Source organism: Haliaeetus leucocephalus, unplaced genomic scaffold (genome assembly GCF_000737465.1).
Source record: "Haliaeetus leucocephalus isolate CR32 unplaced genomic scaffold, Haliaeetus_leucocephalus-4.0 Scaffold295, whole genome shotgun sequence".
NCBI lineage: Eukaryota > Metazoa > Chordata > Aves > Accipitriformes > Accipitridae > Haliaeetus > Haliaeetus leucocephalus.
Genome location: NW_010972731.1, coordinates 8,971,648 through 8,996,683, shown reverse-complemented (window position 1 = coordinate 8,996,683; position 25,036 = coordinate 8,971,648). Strand labels below are relative to the sequence as shown.

The window sequence follows — 25,036 nt, the reverse complement described above, 5'->3', positions numbered from 1 at the left end:
GATCATCGCTCAAGGGGGAGACTTTCCCATGTTACTGCTTTCCTGGCCACCTCCTTAATTCCCTGGTGACACTTTGCTTTGAAGGCACGATGTCACTTTCTCAGAAGATCTCTATGCTTTGTGCTCCACTACCTCTGCATCAGGAGCCCTCAAAGGAGAGTTGGCAGCACCAAGCTCTGGTGCTGTGGGTGGCCTGGTGTCCCACTGCTGAGAGCCAGGGAGGTCTCACGTAGCCAAGGTGCAGAGCACGTGCATTTGAATAGGGTGGAAAGGATTGCAGCTTGAGTCTCAGCAGCACCAGAGCCCAGTTATCCCTTCTGCATACGCCCCTTGGTTTCCAGTGTGCTCCATGCAGGCCACAAGCGCCCACAGGTCTTTGGGCAGTAGCCTGAGCTGGTCTCTGCTGCCTGACCAAGCTGTAGGACTGCTCCTTCTCAAGGCTGATTTGCAGCTCCCTGCACTGTACATGTGGTCCCAGCCTCCCAGGCTGGAGCTCACAGTCCTGCAGTGCCTGCGGAGGAGGATCTGTGTCCCAGCTGTTCCTCAGACCCTAGGGAACGATGCCAAAAGCAATGCAGCTCCTCCCAGCACACCGACCCTGTTTTTAAGTGCTCTTTCTGCTCCATCAAACTAAACCTGGATTTTATCCTCTGGGCTCGATGCACCCGTGTGCGTCCTTCATCCGCAGCTTCACAGAGCTGGACCAGTGAGGAACCTGGCTTTGGGTCCATGAAGTTCCTACATACAGCTGGTGCAAACTGGGTACCAGGGCAGGCATTAGCAGTGCTGTCTTTGTTGTCTAACCACCTGCTTCCCCCCTCATGTTCTTTCCCAGCTAAAGGGCATGTTCTGCCCCCTTCCCCCAGCCCCGTTTGACAGTCTGCACTTAACCCAAATGCCTCTTTCCCTTGGCAGCTCCATGGAAATCGGCTTACCCGAGGGGTTCCCCAGCCTCTCCCACTGGCTCTACAATCAAACTGACACCGTGCTCCAGGGCTTAGTGAAACAAGGGGACCCTCAACAGGTCATTGAGTACTCTCTGGCCCTCATCACCATCTTAAATGAGGTAAAGCAGCACTCTCTGCCCAAGAGGGGCCTCCAGAAGGCCTTGCAATTGCCGGTAATGTTCTTTGGCCAGGTTTTGTACAGCGATGTAGGGAAATGACTAATGCTACAGTTTTTCATGTAAATCGGTGTACGTGCATGCTGAGAGCTGGGCTGGATCTATTTTCATGCATCAGAAATAGTAACAAGCTCCAGACACACAATGACCAGGGAAAATAGAGGGGCTGCAAAATAAAACAGAGGTCCCGGAGAAGGCAGTGGCCTGGGCATCTCCCATGCAGTCTGCTTTTTTCCCCTCATACTCAGATAGTTTTTACTGCCAACCTCAATTCTAAATACTGAATTTAGAAACGGAAATCTTAGCCCAAATTCCCCCACCTCCTTCACACTTCCTCTGAGCTAGCCACCCCACTCCAACTCAGCAGGGCAGGAAACTACCGGTAGCTGCTCAGGTGATGCTCTGGGGTGCTAAGGAGACCTCCTTCTTCTGACTGCTCCGCTAGTGCAGCTAGAAAGGTCTGCCTGCATATAAGGCTGTTAATCCACAGTGCAGGAGCGTCATCTTCCTGGCAGCATTTACCTTCACTCCTGCCTAAAGTAGGGCCCAGTCCCTCCATGTGCATCTCTGTAGGCGGGGCAGGAATTTTGGTCTATACTCATGCTGTCCTGCCTGGTAAGAGCCTGCTGCATGCCTGGAAGCCAGGCAGGGGCGATCCCCCTGAGCACAGGCACTGTGCTTAGCTGGGTAAGGACTCCACACTGGTGTACTACTTAGCTGTCAAGTGCAAGGCTGTTAAGGTAATTGCTTGGAGAGCACAAGTGAAATTGAGGAAGTTCTGCTGAAAAAACAGCTCATTAGATCACGCTCTGGGGAGGAGCACAGGCAGGGAGATAGGGAGTGCAGGGAAGAGGTGACTTCAGCACAGCTCATCATCCTCTGAAACAACCTGATACATTTCTTCACTCTGCCTGCTTTTCTCCCCCACCAGTATGAGCGGTCCATGCTTCTGGAACCTGAGACTGGGAATGAATTTGAACTCCGGACCTGGACTCGCAACAATATCACAGAAACCCTGAACTCGCTGAAGGTCAACACAGTTGATGATATCCAGCAGATCTCAGCTGCCTTGGCACAGTGCACGGTATGTTCCCCATCACCACCTCCAGCCTCCTGCTCTTCCAGGTGCAGCTTAGATGCTCTTCAATTCTTGTCCTGCTCCCCTGTCTCTCTCTCTCCCCCTGACACATACCACACAGGGAGGACAGGTATCACTTGTTGACATCATTAGGGTTTCTGTGGTGATGTCCTAAGTGTTGTCAGCTCTGCACCTTGCCGTGTCACCGATCTAGCAGGCATGGATAAGATGATGCATTCATGTGCTGGAAGACAGCGCCTAAGAGCTCTGTGCTTCTTCTCTGGTATCAGCCCTGGTGTGGCAGCTTGCTAGCAAGTAGGTTCCCACACTTGCAGATGGAGACTGTAGGAGAGGCCTCGACGGACTGGAGAAGCACTGGAATAAATTGCTGGGAGACTTGCAGAATCTCCAAGGACAGGCTGGACTCCATCAGGAGTAACACAAGTAGAGCCGGACCTGCCTTGAGCCAGGGGACAGTGCCAAGGACTGATGTTCCTTCCAGCCCAATTTTTACCATACAAGATTAGAAACACTGCTCTGCTCCACTGCTGACTGGAAGCGCTGTGTTCCCCAGCCAGCTCACAGTTTCAGCTCCTTGGTGCTGGGGCTGCTGCCTGGTGGATTTAGGAGTGGCTTTATATGTTTTGTCAGATGGGCAAAGGGAAGAGAGCCCAGTTATATAATGTGCTTGGGGTTTGGTGGTCAGCCAGTCGGCTCTGGCGTGCTCTTCCTCCCAGCCCTCCCAAATCTTTGCTTTCGGGACTGGAGTCAGGTACCCTGGCTTTGGCTGCACTTCGCCTCCCCAGCCAGGTCAGCAACCTCGCCCAGCGGGAACAGGCTGTCGTTGAAATGATGGACAGACTACTGCATCCCACCCACAGAGTCCCTATTCCGCTGCTCCTTTCTCTTCTTCAAAGTCTGTAAACCTCAAAAATCACTTCTTTCTGTTCATCTTTGTTCAGGGATTTGGGGTTCGGCACATCCCATTCTGATGCTGGATTGGTTTGTTTCTGTCTCTCCCACGTGCTTTTGCCTTGCGACTTGATCTCGCTGTGGAAGCTTCAGTCTAGAAATAGAATTATTGTTCCACGGGAAAAGCTGATGTTCCAGGATCACTTTGTGCTCTGGATTGGAATGAAAAGCTTAGAAAAACAGTAATCTAGAATTTCCCAAGTGGTTGAGACTAGTGCAGAGTTCACACATTTCCTTTCCTAGAGAAGTGTCAATCAATGCTGGTACTTTTTGCTTTTACCTACAGGGGAGAGGAAAAATCAGAATTAATTTCTCCTAGAGGTGGAAAAAAAGAATCTCAGTCTTCTTAGGGAATTCTCCTTCCTAAGCAGTAGCTCCTCTTGGGTGGTTCCTCCCCATAACCCTTTTGTTTCCCCACCTCCTTGATAGCTGACTGTGCCTTGTGGACTCCAGTTTACATAGTATGTCCTCACTTCTCATTGCTTACAAATAAAAGGAGAAAAGGGGGAATTCTAGACCTGCAGATGCTGTTTTGATTCCTCATCAAAACATACGGTGAATCACGTCTGAATCCTATGATGGTTAAAAGAAAAAAGATGAATAAGAGCTAGGAACGGGGTTGTGGTAACAGCTTCCATGTGTTGCCTCAGTCCCCTCCCATCCAGCCCTCGAGAGTGCGGGGAGCTCCAGGCCATGGCTAGAACATTCTGTTTCTTGGACACATCTGGGAGCAGAGGGAGGGACATCCATCATGCATGAGTGGCAGGATCCCTCCCACAGCTTTCAGGAGTATTTGGACACTGAAACAGATTCATGAAGGGCTAAATCTTGCTTCCATTGAAGATAGCGGAGTGGATGCAGGAATCCTACCCAGCTCCTTCAGGTTGATTTCTGGAGGAATAATGTGTCGCCCCAAAGGGGTGCTCAGGAGATGCAACAGCAGGAGATGTGCTTGGTCCTTACAAGTGAACTCCAGCGAACTTGAATATGCTGCCCTTTATTGCTGTTTCCAACCCTAATGCATCCTCCATCAGACTCCTGGCATGCCTGCCTGTACGCTGGCAGACTGTAATGTGAGGGGAGGTAGGTGGAAGAGTCCTGGTGACACCACCAACTTCTTGGCATCTCTCAGCGTGAGCAGAGCAGCCATGGTCTCTGCAGTCACCTCCCTGGGACTGTCAGAGTGCAAATGGTGTTCGAACAAATCTGCCCAGGTCTTTGCAGGACCGAGCCAGCTGAACTTGCCTACAGCTGCCTTCGTCTTTCCTGGGAGCGTTCCTACTGAATCAAACTGTGTTTCCTTTTGCAGGTGGTGAGCAAGGAGCTGGTTTGCAAGTCGTGCCTGACAAGGACCTTGAACAAGCTGGAGACCATGATGACAATTCTGCAAGGGGAAACAACCCAGGGCACTGTGACACCAACTGGCATCGCCGACAACATCCTCAACATCACAGGTGGGTTTTGTTCACACAGGAACGGGTGACAGTTGACCAGGCGGCGCCGCTGAGGGCACAGGTCTCCCTGCAGAGGGTGCTGGGCAGAAGCAGGCTGAGGGAAGCTTTGCAGGCTTTCTCCTGTACCATTGGAGGTTTGGCCTTTTCAAGCTGTTAGGAAAATTGCATCTAACGTTTGGAGAGTGGCACCCCAGTACTTTCTTCTCCCTGCACTTTCCCAGGGTTGTCCTGGCTTTGGCAGCTGTCTCTGCGGACATTTAAATACGTCAGTTGTTAATAAACTCACTAAGACTACAGGGACTTCTCTTTTTAGTAAACAATGAGTAACAGCTATGGCTTCCAGATGCTTGCCTTCCTGGTTGCAATCTGAGGAGGGTGCCAAACTTCACTGGGGCACCCGTGAACACTGTGTGGAAATTCCCACCTGGTTACCCTGGGAGGAAGCAGACACCTTCTTTGCACTCCTTGTTATGTGTTTGAGTGTTCTCCACTTTGTAGTGCAAAAACTTAGTCACGTATGTTTGCTTTATCCATTCCCTCCCTGTTTCCCAATCTGCTGTTCTAGTCACTATACAGGAGGAAAATAAAGCCTGTTGTGATTAAGTATTCAGCACCAAACTTTGTAGATTAGCCAAGACACTGCAGGAATTCCTGACAGCTCTATTTTTAGCTATGGGCTACTGAACACCCAGTGTGGAAGGTCATAAGCACAGTGTACAGTTACAGTGAGAAGACAGTAAGGAAAGACTTGTCTGATTGTTTTGGGAAGGTGTCAGATGTTATCTAGGCTATTTACCACTTCCTCTGTTTGCACCTTTATTTCTCTCCTGGCAGGTGACCTAATTCACCTTGTCAATACGGCTTCACAAGAATCCAAGCCGCAGGAGCTGCTTGCTGATTCCCACAATTTGCTGCTAGCTCCCAAAGCCTACAACCTGTCTTCCAGCCTGATGCGCATCCTCATGAAGTCTCGAGTGCTGAATGAAGAGCCCCTTGAGCTGGTGGGAGGAGAAATTAAGGCCACAGGCAAGCGGTCTGATCCCTTTAACTTGCTTTGCTACGAAAACACACCGAACTGCCAGTTCTCCATCCCCCAGGCATTCAACACCACCCTTTCCAACCTGACAGATGTCATTCAAGTCATGTTCCAGGTGGACTCCAATCCTTTCCCTTTTGGTTACATCAGCAACTACACCGTGTCCACAAAGGTCGCCTCCATGGAGTTTCAGACACACAACGGGGTGCAGATCCCCATTGGGAGCCTGGACTCAGAGAAAGCCATCACCGTAATGGTGTCAAACAACACAGATGCTGACAACCTCTCTGCTGGCACTGAAGTCATCGAGGCAAGAACATCTGTGAACCTAATTGTGACTATGGAGAGCAACAACAGAGAAGCAGGACTGCACTTCCAGCTCACTTACAGAGTCCTGAATGGTAGCGTAGATGGATCCAACTCTTTACGCTCTTTGCTATTTCTTCCTGTGGGAGAGGAGGGCTGGGTGTTGCAGCAAAGGAGAGCTGTGTCAAGAGATAACTGGTGTGGGAGGGGATGTCAGGTGTAGCCAGCAAGTTCCACACCGCATGGTTGAGGTTCTGGCTGTCACGGGCATTATCCAGTCCCTGGTGCAATCCTTGCTTGTGGATTCTGGCACTGAGAAGCCTTTTGCTTTTCCCAGCCCTTCTGTTGAGCCACATTAGCACTGGAGGGTGTTTGTCCGGTCCCTCTCTTGGTCAGGTACAGTGAATGGTATCCAGTCTCTTGCTCAGGAATCCTCTGAACTCCAGACTGAGCAATTGCAATCTAGAAAAGCATCTCTCCCAACTTTCTGCATTCCTGATACTCCTCCCTGAACATTCACTGCTGGCAGCAGGCTTGTGGTGGAACTCTCTCTGGTGTTTATAAAGTACTTTCTGTTTTTTCTCCCCCTCCCCATGCAGATCACTACATTGCAAGTGAGCCTGAGCCATTCATCATGGCTTATCTCCATCACGAACCAGAGCCCAATGAGCACAACTGCAGTGCCTCTAAGAAAATTGGCCTGGATGCCCTGGCTGGAAGTGACCACAAGCTCTACACCTTCTTCACCTCACCCAGGTAAGAGAAGCCTCCCTTGTAATCCTGTCACCCACAGGCTGTCCCATGGATGGACGTGAGGGATGCCGAGGGCCTTGCCATGGTTTATACCAGGCTGCTTTGCAGGGCTGGTGCTGTTGTAGCTATCCACAGTGCTCCTCTGTCCTCAGAGCCTCCTCTTCTAGCCTGGCACTCCCTCTTTCCAAGACATCTTCTGCAACGGGTGCAAAAGCAGCTCAGTGCTCTGTGATTTGCCTTTCTGATCCAGGTGAGGGAGGGTTCCCCTTTTTAGAGCTGTAAATCCCATTCCCTGTGAGTATCATGACCCTCGCCCAGGGCCTCTCCTGGTGATGAGTCTCCCCCCATTGCCCTTTTCTCTGCTCACTGGCCTGATACCTGCTGTAGTCTGTTTGACTGCTGCTTGTCCAGGCTTTCATCCTCTGTGCAGTAGCGATCCCAGAGTTGCCCACCTTTACCAGGACTCTTTCCCCAAGGGACTCACACTGACCTTTGCAGATTCAGGGCTTGCTTCATGCAGCTCATGAAACCATTTCCCAGAGCAAAGCACCACACGTTAGCCTAGTTCCTGATCTGCAGTGCAACCTTCACAAAAGCACCTCTGTCCTCAGAACTCATATTCCCAACGTGTGACAGGAGGAGAATGCAGGTGCCCTCGTGGGTTTCTGTCCACCCTGCCTGCCTTCTGCTTGGAGCGTGCCGGGGCTCATTAAGCACTGCTGTTGTGCTGTTGGGTTTTGCAGCAAAGCTCTCTTCTTTTATCAGAGCAGTCATTCTTGTAACTTCAGTTGCTGACTTGCTGCCTGGCCCAGGAGTGTGTGTGTTCCTGCCTCGTGTTAGTTACGAGCCATTCCTAGGCGTTATCTGAGAAGAAAAGATAGGCAGCTTGGGAATAGGTGGGGCAAGAGTGGAGCCACTGTTGTGTAAGTTGACACAGCTTCCATGGCTTTCGGTAACAGGATGCTCAAAGAGGGATTAATCGTTCTAAAAAGCAAATCTGCTCCCAGCCAAGCATCATGGAGTGACTGTGGAAGTGTCGTGTGGCTCAGTGGGACACAGGGAAGGGCAGGTGGGAGAGCTGTGCAAGGCTGCCAGCACAGGAAAAGGATTTACAACATAGTGCTCCAGGTGCTGAAATAATACAAAGATAAAGAATTAAAGTGGTCTGTGGAACCCCAGAGTTTCTGCACAGCCAAAGGGTGATATAAATTACGCCACGTTCACTGGACTTTTCCTCCTCATCGTGTGCATGCTCACCTGTCCCTGCAGCAGGGTGCTTTCTGTGGGCACACATCCATCAGAATGGGGTTTGTGTCCCTTCAGCAAGTGGGTTAATAATGTCTCCTTGCTGTCTTTCCCTTCTCCAGAACTGATGACACCATCCAGAAATACTACTTCAACATCACAAACCATTTCAGCTGGTCCCCGGTGGAGGTGACTCTGGGGCTGTACACCTCCCTCTGCCAGTACTTCAGTGAGCAGGAGAAACGCTGGAAGACAGAAGGCATCATCCCACTGGAAGAGACCAGGCCAGACCAGGCTGTGTGCTTAACCCAGCACCTCACCGCCTTTGGGGCCAGTCTGTTTGTCCCCCCAAACTCCGTCCAGTTCATCTTCCCTGTGAGTAAAACAAAGCAGAGGCTGTGCAGCATTGCCACACGCTGAGCAGATTGTTGTCACCTAGAGGAAAGCCTCGGGCTCCCGTCAGCCTCACGTTCAAGCTGGGTCATGGCTGACCTGTGCCCAGCTGGCAGACCAGCACAAGTACCTGAGAGCCTTTGGGAGCTGCACATGGGCACAGCTCACTGAGGGGCCGTCTCCTCTGATCTTGAGTCCTGGCTGCTGCTGCTAAAAACAGACCTTTGCAGATGGCTTTATTCTCCATTCTGGACACCTCGCAGTGTGTTCACCTCTTGGTGAGATGCCAAACGCTCCTCCCAGCTGTCACCCAGCACTGTTTTATCCCAGTGAGCTTATACCTGCCAGCTGCTCCCTGCCTCCCAGGGGTGTTCAGGCTCTTCTTAGCTCTGTTGGTGTGACACAAGTGGGAGCAGAGACCTCTCGGCAGCTGCTACAGCAGCTTCAGCCGGCTGCTGCAGTACGCTGCATGTCATATGTGCAAAGAGAGGTCTCTCTATTTGCATGTGGTATCGTGTCTGTGAATGATGATAATAGCCAGGAAGGAGGCAACATGACTCCTGGGGAATGGGGGGGGGTGGTCCTCCTGGGCAAAGAGAGTGCCTTTCAATGTGTTTCTTTTCTTCTAGGCTCCAGGCCCAGGTCTCAACTACATCGTTCTGCTGACATGTGCCGTCTGCTTTGTGACCTACTCAGTGGCTGCACTGATCGTGCACAAGCTGGACATGATTGACATTAACCGAGTGGGGGTGATTCCCTTCTGTGGGAAGAACGGGCTGTACAAATATGAGATCCTGGTGAAAACTGGTTGGGGCAGAGGATCAGGTTAGCCCATAGTCTACTCCTGTGCTTGATTCCTAGGGTGACATCTGTGTAGTTCCCCTGAGGTCTCACCTCAGCACGTCATGCACAGAATGTTCCCCTGCAGGGCCCAGAGCTGAGCTGGTGTTTGGAGCAGCACTGAGCAGACTGTCAGTTCAGGGCTTCCCACAGCATTCAGTTTTTATTGTGTGATGATGGGGCAGGTCAAGAGCTGTGGAGAAGAGCATGCTGTCCTACCACTTGCTGTTGGGGTGGGAGAAGGAACTGCTGCTGAAAGGAACCACCCAGTATAGAAATATCCCCACCCTTCTTTCCCTGACCGGGCTGTGGTTGCAGGAACAGCCAAGAAGCAGCAATTGTTCCTCGCTTCTGAGCCTCTTCTGCAGAAGCACCCAGGCCATGTGGTCCCTTTAGATGGACCATTTTGCTGTCCTCCAGCATCCATCACTTTGTTCTGCCATCTGCATCTTTCCCAGAGGCATGACGGCAGAAAGCTTGGCTTTCTGATCTGGGTCTGGGTTTGTAGCTAGAGCTGCCAGAAACATCATCCTGGACTTGGAAATCTGGGCAGTTGGGATGTGGAAGCTTTAAGCAAGGACGGAGGTGGAGGGCTACCATGTCACTGCCACAAACATGCTCCCATTGATCTTAGTGTAACCACCAATTTCACTGGCAGCAGCTTTCTCCTGAAGCCACCCCAAGGACCATCCAGGTTGAGCAGGTGGACCAAGGAGCATCTGGCAAGTGGTGCCAGAGAGAAGTCAAAGAAAACAAGTCTTTCAACTACTTGGTGGAGAAAAACATCCAGAATAAACATCTCCTCCCATTAGGGTGTTAGCAAGGCAAGGAATGTCAGATTCAGTCCCCTCCAAAGAGGAAAACCATGAGCATGCCAAGGTCCATGCACCAGGCCAATCTGAGCAGCTGCCCTCCAGGCTGTGTGTAACACTATCTCTGGGTGTGGGATGGCTGTCGAGCACATTCCTTCCTCCCAAGTCTCCAGGTGGCCCCTCTGAAGGGCCATTTCATCTGGTCCCAGGTCACTGGCAGGAAGGCAGGGCCGGGGAACAGCTCCACTTTGGGTGGACTTGCCTAACTGAGCCCCGTTAACTCTGTCAGGTACCACGGCCCACGTGGGGATCGCCCTGTATGGTGTAGACAATAAAAGTGGTCACAGACATCTGGATGGAGAAAACGCCTTCCACCGCAACAGCCTCGACGTGTTTCAGATCGCAACGGAGCGGAGTCTGGGGAGCATCTGGCGCATCCGCATTTGGCATGACAATAAAGGTGAGACGTGAGCGGATGTGCAGGGCTGCGGCAGCCGTCACACATCCCAGGTCAGAACCAGGCTCGGCTCCACCTGGTACCTGGGCCAGGAGAGAGGTACCTGAGCCTACAGTCTGGACTAACCCTGGTGGGAGACCATGGTGACCCACTGGCTTGGGGGAAGATTGCTGGGTGGAGACATGGAGTCTGCATCACAGGGAAGTCTGCAGACTGGTCAGCTGTAATCCTGTACACATACAATGCAGCATGCTGTGACAGTGTCTGTAAATGTCCGTACAGCCTAGGAGGTGACTGGCTGTGCCAAGCCTTTCTCTTGGGGACTGTGCAATTCCCACAGATGAGGATGGTGTCCCAGGGTAACTGCTGCTGTCCCACTGAGGGGCTCTTGTGTTGCCCTCTCGGCTTTACAGGTTCATGCAAGGACTGTCTGCCATGAAACACATTTCTTCGTCTCTTAACTTTTAGGGCTCAGCCCCTCTTGGTACCTGCAGCATGTCATAGTCCGGGACCTGCAGAGCAGCAAGAGTTACTTCTTCCTGGTGAATGACTGGCTGTCGGTGGAGAGTGAAGAGAATGATGGCATGGTGGAGAAGGAGGTTTATGCTGCCAGTGAGTGCTCAACCCCTGGGGCATGGGGCTGGGGTGGCCGACCAACATGGCAGTTCTTATTGCGATGAGGAAGTGCCCACAGCAAGAGACTGCAGAGAGACCACAGAGCCTGCACACCGGCTCTTCCTCACTGCCTTGATGCCTTGCGCGGCCAAGTGCTCTGCTGTGTCCTTTGTGCTAGAGGACAAGGCACGGCAAGGAGCCAGCTGTGCAGGAGGGACCAGAGAGATGCAGTGCGGGTACCTCCTTGAACATCAGTCTGCAAGGAGGGGGCCATGGCAGGCTCAGCCGGGTCCCCTCCGCTGTGCACCTGGCCCTGAGAGTCTCTCTCTTTTTGTGCTCAGGTGAGACAGAGCTGAGGAGCTTCTCCCGGATCTTCATAGCAGAGTTGCAGCGAGGTTTCTTTGAGAAGCACGTCTGGCTGTCCATGTGGGACCGCCCGCCTCGCAGCCGCTTTACCCGTGTCCAGAGAGCCACCTGCTGCTCCCTCCTCATCTTCCTCTTCCTCTGCGCCAATGCTGTGTGGTACGGCGTGGTGGGCAACGTACACCTCAGGTGCGCTGCGTCCCTTGGTGCTCTGGCCAGTCCCTTGCTTCCTCAGGGCCCCTCCTGCACTTCCCATTTCACAGGGCAGGACAGACCTTACGTCTGCTGTGAATAGGTGCCTTGCTTGTGGCCTTGAGTCTAGCCTTCCCTTTCCAAAGAATCTGGGACCAGGACATGGATGATGGATGACCAAGGACAACCTGATCAGCTTTCCCCCTTATCTGGTTTTGCTGTATCATCTGTTAGCACAGCCCATGCTCCTTTCTTTCTCTGCATATCTGAAATGCCAGGTTGTGCAATTTTGTCTCACTCCTCGCTTAGCTGGCAGCCCTGAGTGCTCCTGCTAACAGCAGTCTCTGGTTTCTCTTGATTCTCTCCAGCAATGGGGCCGTTTCCAACCTGATCCCTGTTAATGTGGACACAGTGGCTGTTGGTCTGGTGTCCAGCGTGGTGGTCTACCCTCTCTACCTGGTCATTTTATTTCTCTTTCGGATGGCTCGTGGCAAGGTAAGGAGGAGAAGTAGTTGTAGGCTGCCCAGATGGGTGTGATGCTACCAGGTTTGCTCATCTGAGGCTAGACTCTGCCCTGTGTGGTACATCACTTCTCCAGCCGGTCTCTGCACTTTCCCAGTTGTGCCTCTGTGCTGCCCTGCACCATGGCCAGACCCTTGCCCCTAGCAAGTGTCTGCCTCCCTTTTGAGCCGGGAGCAGCCCCTGACCTTAGAGGGACAGATCACTGCCTGGATTCTGACAATGCCCAGACAGAGACCAAAAGGGCAGATTTTAAAAGCTGTTGAGGCACTTACTCCCTCTTGATTTCAGTACGTGATAGGAACCCAAATGCCTTTTAAAGGTATGACCCTTTGGTGCATTGGCAGGAGCGTGAGACATGCTCAGTGGAGCATTGCTAATGAAATGCCTACCCTGGGTACAAATTCAGCTGTCTGAACAGAGCTGTGGTTAGGCAGCTGTGAAAGGATTAGCTGGGGAGTTAATGACTAGTTAGACACAATTAGCAGCCCCATTAAGTATTGCAGCCAGCTGCTCAGTGACTGATGAGCAGCAAATGTCTGATATTTCTTGTTCCTTTAAGCACTCCCTGCTTTGCAGGAGGTTGCAGGCTCCTGTGGCTTCCTGGGAGCTTGTACCTGGGGTAGCCTAGATGGCACCGGGCTGTGGCACATGTGGGCACAAGTGCCTAAAGTGCCTGGGAGGTAATTGAGGATGTGCACAAGCATGTGCCTGTTCTCAGCCCTGCTAGGCAGGCCTGGGGTCCCCCAGCTCTGCCTGCAGAAGTGTGGAGCTCCTCAGCATAGTGAGCTGACGGGATCCCCTGAGCAGCAGGGCTCTGAGCCACTGTGACACTGTCACCTTCACCCCTCCCGTTTCTGCTCAAGCCTTTCTGTCTCCTGCAGGTCTCCATCAACCACACCGTGACTCACTCAGACCAGCAGTCCTTGGAGATCGACAACTACCTGGACTCCTCAATCCTCGACAGCTCCTTCCCCACCTTCCCCGGGCTCCGGGCAGAGGTAACCTGCTTCCCATCCAAAAGCTGGACAGGCTGCATGGATCTATATGCTCCCTTGCAAGAACACGGTGTCCATCCACAGCTGTCAGTGCAAGAACTGATGCACTCAAGTGCCTCTGGCAGATACTGGTGATGCGGGAGGGCCACAGCCCTTCATCTCTCACCTGCATCTCTGCCCAGGCCAGTCCCAGCTACTGAGCACAAGCTGTCTCCAGCTACTGCTCTGTGTCTGTGAGCATGGATCGTCCAGCGTGCCTGGGCATTATCTCTGGAGGAGAGCAGGCTCCTGGACGTGTGGACCCAGGGCTAATAGCAGCTCAGGGTCCAGGTTTCCAGTGAGCCTTGATGTTAACAACCCGCTGTTTTAACCAGGCACAAACTAGTGTCATGTGCCTGAAATGCCTCTGCTTCCTCCACAGGCCTTCTCTGAGCAAACCAAAACAGATCTGTTCTTGGAGGACTCCAAAAGGTAAGTAGGTTTCTGGGGATGGAGCAAGTAGGAGTTTAGGGTAGTTTTCTGCTTTGGTAGACTGGGGTTGTGCTCCCACAGCTGTTTCCCTTCTAGACAGTCCTACTGCACCGTTGCTTTTCTCATGCTTCTCATTCCCCACGCATACCTGATTGCACCCATTCCTCTGTTTTGCTGCAGCCTCGTGCGGTGGCCCTCCAGTGAGGCCCTGCTCAGCTGGCCAGACCTCCTCAGTGACCCCTCCATCATGGGCAACACCATCCAGAAGCTGAAGAGAGGCCGGGCCAGCCGCCACCTTGGACTCGAGGCCCCATTGGCAACTGAGGAGGACAGCTTGTCACTTGGCGTTCACCAGGGACAGCCTCGATATTTCTCTGCCTCAGGTGGGTGTGTGGATAGCATTGCTCTGTGCCAGGGTTTGAATTTCCCAGGGAAGTGCAGGAGGAGCAGTCTGGTCCCTGGGAGCCCTGGCTCAGCTCTGGAGAAGGCAGAATAATAGAGCCTGCTGCCATCACCACTGGCTTCAGTTTGAAGGGCAGAAGAGGAGGGTTGTACTTTCTTAATGGGGATTTCAGTCTGCAAAAGCAGAAATCTGATGTGGATCAGTCTGGAGTGAGTGGTCACCACACTGCCAGCAGACTGGGAGCAAGGAGAGATGTGTTTCTATGGGATGGATCTGAATGTTGCAATCAACCAGCACTTCTTCACTGGTTGCAAAGCCACAGTGTGTCTCTGAACCTCTGTAAATGGCTGGAGAAGGAGAAGAACTTGGCCTCCTATGCCAGCAGTTTCATGCCAGGCTCTGCAGCCAAGCTGGGGATAGACGGGAGCTAGAAGACAGGGAGGACGGGAGGGCTGTCCCATGGAGAAGGACCTCACCGTGGCCCTCTGCCTCCCCAGTTCCACAAATGTGGCTGAGCCCGAGTGGTGCGGAACTGACCCCTGGTGTGATGCTGGGTGCTGTGCTCCTGCCAATGTTGTTTGTACTCTCTCTCTCCTCAGATGAGGATCTGATCCGGCAGATCCTGGCAGAAGGAGCTAGCGGCATCTCCCACTCCCAGGACCTAGGGCCGTACATGAGGGCTGAAACAGATCTGATCTCAGGCCTGTAAGTATTCGGGGAGCAGAGTCCCGCACTAAGCCAGTGCCTCCTGTCCCTTGCCCTCCCACCCAGCTCTGCAGCGGCTGGGATTGTGCCAGCCAGCTCTGCTGCACCCAGCCACAGTGAGCTGAGCTGGGTTTTGAGACACTGCAGATGCCTGGGACAGCCTTGTCAAGAGTCACTATGTTCTTGCTGGCTGTGATTCCTGCAGCCCTGCCAGCCAGAGCTCCAGGAGGGCACTGCCACCCTTCTAGGAGCCACCTGAAAGCTCCTTCAAAGCCCCAGCTGAAGATGTGTCTCCAGAGCTTTGTGGACTGCTGACAAAGTGCTGGGACGTGGGTTTGCTTCATGGCACTGACAGGAGGGAGAAGGGGGGTTGAACCTCTCCTGTGTTATCGTGCCCAGAGCACCCTGTTTTGGGACCCTGACCACCACCCAGCTGGGCTGCTAGATTAGGGGAGGGGAAAAACTTTCAGCCCTTCTCCATGAGATGCGGAGTGTCTGTGTGCCTCAGCAGCCTGGGCCCGCTGCTCTAGAAGGAAGTGCTTCTAACTGGTCCAGGGCTGCTGCACTGGCGTTAGCACTGGAGTTCAGTCCACCTCAGTGCCAGCCTGCTTACTGCAGAGCCAGCAGTGGCATGGCTCACCAATATCACCCCTTTGCCTTGGCAGGTCCAGCGTGTTTGGGGAGAAGGTGGAGACTGTCATGATGCAGAAGCTGAACGACAAAGGCCAGAGCATGGCAGCTCCTCCCAGGGAAGTGAGCAGATCAGCCAAGTCGACATGGACAGGTACCAGGGCTGCAGGGCTGTGCCAGCGCCAGGGCAGGGAGGGTGGGGATGTGCAAGAAAAGGGACTGTCGCACACAGCAGCACTTGGGAGGCACAGGCAGGTAAATAGAAAAGGAGCCTTAGGAAAGGCTGCTCCCCTGCTTGGGATGTATTTACTATTTCCTGCCAGCTTCTCTTGGAGCCTGAATCTCAGTAAGCCCTGGGCCACCGCTTGTGCTGTGATGGTCCCCACCGTGCACCCTAGGGAGGCTCTGCTCGCTGCTTCCCCAGTTTCTCTGCTCGCTGCTTCCCCAGTTTCTCTGCTCGCTGCTTCCCCAGTTTCTCTGCTCGCTGCTTCCCCAGTTTCTCTGCTCGCTGCACCCATCTGCAGCCATCAGTCCCTTCATCCATCCAGCATGAGAGACGGAGAGTTGCTCTACATCACCAGAGGGGAAAGGGAGTAAAATGCCAAAGAAAGCTCAAATCAACAAACAAAGCAAAGAATAGAAGAGACACTTCCTACTGGGTCATGCAACATGACAGCCAGCCAGCTGGGCTTGCAGAAGTCAGGGAGCAGGCTGTCAGGCCCCACAAGGTCTGGAGAGTGATGAATGCCTGGGTGTCCTGTGGAGAAGCTCAGCATCAGTTCTCTTAGCATGAGCTCTTGGCTTCCCGAGGCACAGCTTCCCTGGGGCAGGCTGCAGCACGGCAAATTGGACACGGCAGCAATCCTCTTGGGTCTGTTAAAATCGATCATTTCATCTTGGTTGATGAATGGTTGTAGTATCTTCATGCAGGCATTGATTTGCATGGGTGGGTGAAAGAAGCTGTGCTGAGCGAGCCCCGGGGCAGGGTGGCTTGGCAGTCTGAAGGCAGCCAGAGCAACAAATCTGTGTGGCTTTTCATGGGTTTGACAGCAGCACCTCCAGCCAGGCTGGACGTGCACAATGTCCTGGAGCTCTGGGATAAAGCAGGGAACCCATCCCACTACCCAAATCAGGATCCCTTCTCCTGCCCACCCTGTTGGCTGCAGATGGGAGGCTGCTCTTTTGAGGCTGGCTGTGTTTCAGTGTGCTGTCTGTGTTGCTGCTTAGTGGGACATGTTTGGGATAATCCCTCCAAACTCACCCAGGACTGGTGGCGAGCTCTCTGCTGGGATGAGTGGTGTGCTCAGCCCTTCCTGTGCCCATTGGGACCCTTTTGCAGTAACGTTTATGCTAGTTTTCCTTCCTCCTTCCAGTTGCAGACCAAACATTCAGGAAGCGCTTGCTCCCACCCTGGTGCTCCTATCTGGCTCACGGTATCAGTCTCCTCCTCTTCGCCACCTCCACGGGGGTCTCCGTGTGGATCGGGGTGGGCTTTTCCTCCAGCGTTGCCCTCATGTGGCTCATCTCAGGGATATTCAGCTTTCTAGCATCCTTCTTGGTCTGGGAGCCCCTGAAGGTAAGGATAACATGAATATACAAGCACATATCTGTACACGTGTATGAATTAGCTGTAATTACATCTTGTCCAGATACTAATCAGGTCATACGGGACACTGTGGATTGAATACTCTCTCCCATCTTCATATCCCTGCAGGAGGGGAAGGATGTGCACACCAGCAGCAGTAGGAGGGGCAGGGCTGGTGGCAATTTGTTTTAGAGGTTGTCTTATCTGCTCCAAGAGAGTGCTCAGCCATTAGTGACCCCAGTGCTCCAAGAGATTGTGCCACCAGTGCCCACACTGCTTGTCTCCCCAGGTTCTGCTGGAAGCCCTCTATTTCTCACTGGTTGCCAAGCGCTTGCACCCAGAGGAAGATGATACCTTGGTGGAGCATCCGTTTGTTGAGCATGTTTCTGAGAAGATCAGCAAAGTCCGACCCCCACAGGGATTTGCCCTTTTTCAGGCCAAGGAGGAGGCCAGGAAGGTCAAACTGCTACACAGGATGCTGAAGGTAAGACATCTCCTTATGCTTGTGGTGCCTAGGGCAGAGGCAGAGTGCTGGCTCCGGGAGCTGTGTCCTTGTGTGGGTCCTCCCAGTCCAGCTGTGATCTCCTCCTGAGCTAGTAGGTGCATACCTCCAGTTTCTGCCTCAATTTGCCCATCTGTAAAAGACTGGCAGTGATATTCATCTTCTCTGAAGCTCTGAGATGGCTGGAAAGCAGAACCATAATAGGGGACTGTACATCCTCGATTTGGAGGAGCTGGTGTGTTTGACTCCTTAACTCAGGTGTTTGAGGTTAGGGCAAGGTTTGCAGTGTGGAGTAGATGCCAACTTGCACAAGAAAATTCATTAGTTGTGTCTTGTGAAACACACAACTCCCTATCTAGGAGCAGAAGTTTCAATCTGTTTGTAGCTCGTTCAGTACTAATCCTCCACACTTGTGCTGGGAATACACAGCTGCTTTAACAGAGTCAGGTTATTTTTAACTGAGTGATTTCCCTTTAAAGGATGGAAACCCCCATAACTGTTGTATAAGCTGAGCTGCCAGCATATAGGAGTTCGTACAGGGAGGTTGTGCAATGCATATCAACTAAAACATGTGGTGCTGGGCTGGCCGCTTTGAACAAAGAATATTGTTATGAGCCTGTGGTCTGGGTTTCATTTTAAGCTGCTTCCCATATGGAAAAAGAACGAACAGCATGCTCTGGGTCCTGATCCTGCTGCATGGCAGGGAGCAGTCAGTGGAAAGCACTGATTTGCTGCAGGATTGGGAAACAACCCCCCACCCCATGCTTGGGTGCAATCCCTTTCTACTCTCTGCTTGCCAGAATTTCCTCATCTACATGATGTTCTTGCTGGTGATCCTGCTCACCAACTACGGAGATGCCTCCCGCAACAGCAGGGCCTTCCTTTTGCAGAGCTCCATCAAGCAGCAGTTGGGCAGCAATGAATTCCTCCGCATCAAGAGGTAACTGTGAAGGCCCTGGGGTTGGGGAGGAATAAGATGTTGCTTTATATCAGAGAAGCTGTCCAGGACTGCAGTGAAGAGTCAGGGGGCGGGCTGGGGCTGGCTGTTGGGCTCGTGCTCCACAGTCGTTCCCATAAAGAGATTCTCAACTCTGTGGGGAGCACTGGTGCCTCTGGGGAGCTGGGCACTCGCACACGAGCATGGTGTGGCAGTGAGCAGGTCTCTTTTTGTCCCTGTGGTTCTGCTTCTGCCCTGGAGAACAGAGGGACCTGTGGAGGTTGAGAGCTTTAATTTCTTTGAATTTTAATTATTTCCTCAGTGGGAAGCGACTGTGTGAATTATAGATGTTTATCTTTCTGTTTCTGATTAAAAGGACACAAGTTTGCTCTGCCTCTAAAATTTACAACTGTAAGGTTTAGCCATAAACAGTGTCACGAGAACCAAAAATAACATCTCATATAAATACAGTCCTTCCCTTCCTTGCTCTGCACATATGGTTTAACTAGATTAAATTTTCCCAGCTGAGTTTCCACACCACTGCAAACTTCAGCAGTCTAGACTCACATCAGAGCGGCTGCCTGGGATTAACAGCGTCTTTGTACCTGTCTCACTACAGACCCCTTGATTCTTCTGTGCAAATAGATGTGACTTGTCTGTGCCACGCAAAGTCACAGAAATGTTGATTCACCACAATATGAATCAGAAATTATTCCAGTGAACTCGGTGGAGTTCTGGGATGGAAGTGGTGTAAGGGGGGAGAGCAGAGCAGAATCTGGTCCTAAATATCATCCCTTTTCCACCGCGCTGCCACAGACCCACTGGTCTGATCCTCATCCAGGTGCCAAGTGGATTCAATCACGTTTAGGTCTTGCATGTCAAATAAATGTTTTCCTGACCCCAGCACCAATGGAAATGCTGCCTCTGCCTGCTAGCCAGGCACCTGGGAGGAGAGCAGCCCAGGTTAGCTCTCCAAAACTCAGTCCCCCCCCTCCAGGTGAAACACAGATGGTCATACGAGGGTGAGACATGCAGAGACTGCCCTAACAGAGCTGCCCCGGGAGCTCTGCCTCTCACGCCTTTTCCCCGTTGCAGGTCAGATCAGTTCTGGGTCTGGATGTCGCAGGTCTTCCTCCCTTACCTCTACAACAACCGGTCGGGTCAGGAGAGCTACAGCACCACACTGGGGACAGCCCGGCTGCGCCAGCTCAGGCTGCAGGAAGGTAGGTGGGCAAGGGCCCATGGCTCTGCTGTCACAGGGTGGGCGGTGACATTCCTGCAGGGATGAAATGGCCAGGTCTGGATGCAGCTGGGGCTGAATGAAGCAAGGCAGAGGTTACAGAGGCAGGTTTTTCTTTGCAGCGTGTATATTAGTGTGCCTCTGGTTCTGCTCCTGCGGAGATGAACTGGAGCATCAATCATGGGGATTTACACTAGAGAGGTCGACTTGATTTCTGGAGGTGTGACTGAGGACGTGGAGGTGGAGGGAGCTTGGGAAGAAGGGAGATGCTAAGTGTGAAAGCTCAGCTATGTGCCCCAGCACCATTTGGCTGCCTTGGGCTCCCCACAGGATGACAGTGTTGGTCTCATTCCAGCCGAGTGCCAGCGCAGTGCCCAGGACGTCCTCCACGGCATGGGCATGACTGCCAGGAGGAACTGCACCGACTCGGACAGTTTTTCTACTGCTGACTACACAGCTGGCTGGAAGAGGGCAGCCATGAATGTGACGGCTGCGTGGTCCTACTCGCCACCCGACCTGACGGGGTAAGGAGCTGCCCAGCCTGCACTTACACCCCCTGCTCCATCTGCCAAAGGCTTTGCATCTTTACAGTTGATTCGGTGCCCAGGGTGGTTCCCAGCCCTCGCCTCAGTGAGGCCAACTGCAGCCCCTGAGCCTGGCAAAGTGCAAATAAACACAGAAATGCCAAAGGCCTTCTCTGAACATGTCTACAGTGGCAGTGTGAATGGTGGGAGACACATAGCTGCCACTCACCCAACTTCCCTGGAGATGTGCGTGTCACCTTGGGCTGTCTGAACGGCAGCATAGTGCTGTTCTCAGGGGCCCAGGCTAGAGGGTTCAACTCTCTAGCTTCAAGGGCAGAGACAAGCTGCAGAACAAGGTAACCCAGCCACCCACAGAGACCACAGAACAGCACTGGCTTTCTCTTAAAGTGGGTTATGGGAGATTGGCCTTTACCAGCATACTGGACATTAAATCACTGTTGGTTTCTGCTCTGGTTTGTTCCTGGATGTGTCTTCATTGGTCTGGGGCACAACAGGGCTTGGGGCTGTTCTGAGGCTGGGAACACTGAGATGAATCAATGCACTTTTGTAATTTGTCTTGTGAAATAAATAATGAGGCAGCTGTTGCCCTTGGATGTGCAGCATAGGGGTCAGGGTCTGCATCTGTACGCTTCCTCCTGGCCTGCCACATAGGAGAGCATACCAGTGGCTGCTCCGTCCTTCAGTTCTCACCCATGGCTCCTCTTCCTCTGCAGGGTCTGGTACTGGGGTTACATCTCATTCTACGATAGCAGCGGTTACGTCCAGGAGCTGGGGGCTTCGCTAGAGGAAAGCAGGGCTCAGCTGAATTTCCTTCAGCAGCACACTTGGATCGACAACATGTAAGTGTGGCAGGGGCGAAGGAAATGTTCTGCTGTCACCCAGGTTTTTAAGGGGAGCTGCTGGAGCGTCAGTGGGGAGAGGATCTATGGTCCTACAAAACAGTGGCACCAAAGCCCAGAGTTGGTGTTGTCCCAGTGCCCTGAGCTGCTCTTCTCCCCTCCACAGGAGCCGGGCAGTCTTTGTGGAGCTGATGCAGTATAACCCCAGTGTGGACCTGCACGCTGCCATCACCCTTCAGCTGGAGTTCCTGGGGGCCGGCCAGGCCATCGCCGCGGTCACCATCAGCCCCTTCCCGCTGCTGCGGCTCAGCAGGGGTGTCACGCTGCAGCTTCTCATGATGGTCAGTGTGTGTTAATTCCCCTGCGCTCCTCTTCCCTCTCGGTCACTGCACAGAGGGCTCTGGGGACCCATTGCCTGGGCTCCCGAAGGGCAGCGTCAATCACCGTGAACTAGATCTCCCCTGCCTGAGGCCACTTGTCCCCATGCCTGTCACCACTCCACTTCCAGGCCTGGATAGCACATGGAAAACGTCCCTGGCACCACTGAGGGGAAGGAGTTTCCTCCTGTCTGGCAACATTTGTTGGTTTTGGCTCAGCCTTTTTGCTTCCTTGAACTCATGCCTGTTGCTGTGGAAACTTGAGGCTTTTGTTCTTCTGTCCTCAGCAGGGACATCAGCCAGCTGAGCCGTGTCCCCAGAGACCTTGCCTGGGCCAGGGTTCAGCATAAGCGGAGCCTCTTCCCCTGGGCACTGCCACCCTGCCACAAGTGCATTGGACGTGGTTTGGGGAGCTTTGCTGCCAGGGCAGGAGGGAGCAGGGCGCTGAGCGAGCGAGGAAGGCATGGAAGGGCTCAGGGCGGTGTGCTCTAGCTGTGGGCTGGCAGAACTCAGCCTAGTATGTGGGGCTTTTGCTGTCCTGGGGTGCTGCAGGGTGCCCCGGTGCAGCATAGCAGTCAAACATTGCCCTCTCCTTCCCTGGTAACCTCTCCATTCCTCCCCCAGGTCTTCCTCATGATGTTTGTGGTCTACTTCGTGGTGTCGGAGTCATTGTCCATCAAGAAGGAAGGCAGAGCCTACTTCACCCTGTGGAGCAACTACAGCCAGTGGGTCTTCATCCTGCTCACCACTTGCACCGTGGTGGTACATCTCAGCCAAGCCACCCTTGCTGACCAGCAGTGGCTCAAGTACCTCAACAACCGCAAGGGTTTCACCAACTTCTACCAGGTGGCCTTTCTCAACACCGTCTTCAGCACCTTGGCTGCGTCCCTCCTCTTCCTCTTGACTGTGCAGGTATGGAGAGGGTTGGGTAGGAACAGCACGTGGGCAGGGATCTGTGCTTTGGTCCTCTTGTGCCAGCTCGTCATCCATGCACGACTAGTCCCATGTCAGGGGCAGCAAAGGCCCCTGAAGTAAAAACAAATGCAAGACGGTGGTCCTGCTGTGCCAGGCATTGATCAAATGCAGCAGGGCTGCTGCCACATCCGGACTCTACTGTGGGACAGAGGTGGTGGGCAGTGATGCCACATGCATCTTTGCTGTAGCACTTTGGGTCTCTAAAGGCCCTCAGTTCCCTTGGGGAATTCACCCTAGTGTGGCTGATGGGATGACTTTTTCTGCAAGGAGCCCGTTGACTAGGATGTCCTCCACTCTGCCAGAGTTTGCATTTCTCGGACTTGTAGAGATGTTTGAAAGACCCTTCCCTGGGCTGGAAGGATCTTGCAGCAGCCTCTGCGATGGGCGCGTGTTATAACACCATCCTCTCTCTTGGTCCTAGGCTGCCCAGCAGCTGCGTTTCGTCAGGCAGTGGTCCGTGTTTGGGAAAACCTTTCAGAAGTCTGCGAAGGAGCTGACCGCCACAGGGCTGGCGTTCGCCGTCCTCATCCTGGCCTACGCTCAGCTCGGCTTCTTGGTAACTACCTGCCGTCCTCGCCTCGCCTCACAGAGTGGCTGGTTGTCAGCAAGGGCTGCCCAGCGTCGCGTTGCCCCTCGTCCCTCACCACACCATGACTGCGAGCAAAGCTCAGCAGGTCCTCCGGGCGCTCCAGTGCCCAGCCCGCGCGGGGTGCTCTTGTCTGCCACAGGCCAGGCGGTTTTGGCCAGGGACTGTGTCTGTGTCCTGTCCCTGTCATGGCTGACTTGTGGGCCACTCCTCAGGGCTCGTACTTTGTAAGATGGGGTAGTGAGTATCGGGGGTCAGGGGAACATTTTGCTACATCTCATTACGTTTCCGATGTCCTCCTTGCAGCTCTTCTCCTCCTCCTCGGAGTCCTTCCGCAGCGTCGGCAGCAGCCTCCTGCTGCTGTTTGCCATGCTGCGGGGCAGCGTGAACCTCCGCCCCTGCCTGCCTGAGTCCTCGGGCCTCTACTACCTGTTCTGCACCAGCTACATCATCCTGGAGGTGTGGATTGTGCTGAGGCTGTTCACCGTGGTGCTTATCTACAGCTACCGGGAAATGCACTTTGAGCTGTACCGCCCAGCCTTCGAGCCCCAGGACTACGAGATGGTGGAGCTCTTCGTGCGCAGGCTGAAAATGTGGATGGGCTTCAGCAAAGCCAAGGAGGTGAGTGCAGCCTGGGAGATTCTGTGGAGAAGGGCCCTGGTAGCAGGCAGTAGGCTGCAGATGTTGGCAGAGAATCAATGTCCACCATCCTTGGCTTTCCTTTGCCTCTGGCTACTTCCCACTGCTGTTCACAGTCACGTTCCTCTGGCAGGTGAGGGCTGGAGCAGTGTTCATTCCTGGAGGCCCAAGAGCTGGGTTAGCGATGGGGTGTTGTAGGGGTATCTGCTGCCAGTTCTCAGGCCCACAGTTCCACGTGGCTTTATCTGGGATCTATCCCCAGGTCCGTGCCATGGCCTGGCCCGCCAGGAATGGCTGGGAGCAGCCCTGGGGCTGTTTGGAGCAGGACACACAGCACGGCGTTCCCACTTAACTGAAATAACTCTGTCCCCTGCTCCCCTGTTCTCTTCCAGTTCCGACACAAGGTGAGGTTCGAAGGGATGGAGCCGCTGCCGTCCCGAGACTCCAGTGACTCCAAGTCCTTTCGGGGCCCCACTCCCAGCGCTGCCTCTGACAGCTCCAGGGCTTCCACCTCCTCCAGCCAGCTGGACGGGCTGAGCCTCGTGCTGAGCACCCGGGACAGCCTGGAAGTGGACGCCGACATCCAGCGCCTCCTTTCCCTCTTTGAGATGCTGCTCGCCCAATTTGACCGGGTCAACCAGGTGACGGAGGACGTGTACCGCATCGAGCATCAGCTGGAGGGCTCTCAGAGCCGCCGCTCCAGGAGGAGGTACACCCAGATGTCAGAGGACGTCCTGAGCAGGTACTGCGCAGGCAGCACAGAGCAGGGGCCCTCCCCCGAAATCTCCTCCGACACGGACCTGCAGCCCCCGCGGGACGCCCCGCTGTCCCTCAACTCTCCTGCCGCCCCACCAGGCAGCAGGGGCTCTGTGCCCAGCCGGCTCCTTCGAGCTAGCAGAGGCATCAGTGTGGCGGCTTCTGTGCTGCCCCCACACAAACCCTACGCTGCTGTAGCTCCGGCGGTGAAGAAGAAACGGCCCCTCCGGGCCAAGAACAGGGTGCACCCCGCTGTCAAGTAACAGGCGGCGTGCCGGGCATCGCGGGGCGCAATGCCCTCGGAGGGCAGAGAGCGCCTGGGAAGGGGTTTGCGAAGGGTGGGCTGTGCCTGCCGTGCAGACCTGGAGCCTCAGGAGCTGCCGCTTCTGAAAGCTCCCGCCGCGGCGGCTGTGCCTGCCGGGGCGCACGGGGCTGGTGCCGGCAACGGGGCTGGCACAGCCACCATCCTCCACGGACCTGACCGTCTGCATCAGATGTGGTTTCCAGCATTAAGGGTTGGTTGGAGAAGGCTGAGCCTTTCCCTCGGGGACGGCTGGGGAAGGCTGTGCGGGGTACGGTCAGCGTGCAGAAAATCCCTGTTGGGGTAGGGCAGTATTAAAAAGTTGTCTTTTTTGCTAAACGGCCCCATCTGCAAACAGCCTGCATATGGCGACTGTCACAAGGACACTT

General features: G+C 53.8%; 1 protein-coding gene across 1 annotated transcript in view; it reads left to right on the top strand.

Annotated features, from left to right (window-relative positions):
- Positions 1 to 25,036, top strand: part of PKD1 (polycystic kidney disease 1 (autosomal dominant)) — a 54,564-nt gene extending 29,528 nt beyond the window's left edge. The window contains exons 20-46 of the mRNA XM_010570614.1: positions 916 to 1,066; positions 2,055 to 2,207; positions 4,483 to 4,627; positions 5,462 to 6,064; positions 6,569 to 6,725; positions 8,090 to 8,342; positions 8,990 to 9,185; positions 10,302 to 10,472; positions 10,938 to 11,081; positions 11,426 to 11,636; positions 12,008 to 12,134; positions 13,043 to 13,159; positions 13,578 to 13,627; positions 13,808 to 14,010; positions 14,630 to 14,735; positions 15,401 to 15,519; positions 16,739 to 16,941; positions 17,240 to 17,434; positions 18,253 to 18,392; positions 19,485 to 19,612; positions 19,985 to 20,153; positions 20,888 to 21,013; positions 21,180 to 21,354; positions 22,015 to 22,302; positions 22,787 to 22,921; positions 23,258 to 23,572; positions 23,983 to 25,036. Of these exons, the coding sequence (XP_010568916.1) occupies positions 916 to 1,066; positions 2,055 to 2,207; positions 4,483 to 4,627; positions 5,462 to 6,064; positions 6,569 to 6,725; positions 8,090 to 8,342; positions 8,990 to 9,185; positions 10,302 to 10,472; positions 10,938 to 11,081; positions 11,426 to 11,636; positions 12,008 to 12,134; positions 13,043 to 13,159; positions 13,578 to 13,627; positions 13,808 to 14,010; positions 14,630 to 14,735; positions 15,401 to 15,519; positions 16,739 to 16,941; positions 17,240 to 17,434; positions 18,253 to 18,392; positions 19,485 to 19,612; positions 19,985 to 20,153; positions 20,888 to 21,013; positions 21,180 to 21,354; positions 22,015 to 22,302; positions 22,787 to 22,921; positions 23,258 to 23,572; positions 23,983 to 24,609 (5,407 nt within the window). The 3' untranslated portion in view covers positions 24,610 to 25,036. The remainder of the gene's footprint in view (positions 1 to 915; positions 1,067 to 2,054; positions 2,208 to 4,482; positions 4,628 to 5,461; positions 6,065 to 6,568; positions 6,726 to 8,089; positions 8,343 to 8,989; positions 9,186 to 10,301; positions 10,473 to 10,937; positions 11,082 to 11,425; positions 11,637 to 12,007; positions 12,135 to 13,042; positions 13,160 to 13,577; positions 13,628 to 13,807; positions 14,011 to 14,629; positions 14,736 to 15,400; positions 15,520 to 16,738; positions 16,942 to 17,239; positions 17,435 to 18,252; positions 18,393 to 19,484; positions 19,613 to 19,984; positions 20,154 to 20,887; positions 21,014 to 21,179; positions 21,355 to 22,014; positions 22,303 to 22,786; positions 22,922 to 23,257; positions 23,573 to 23,982) is intronic.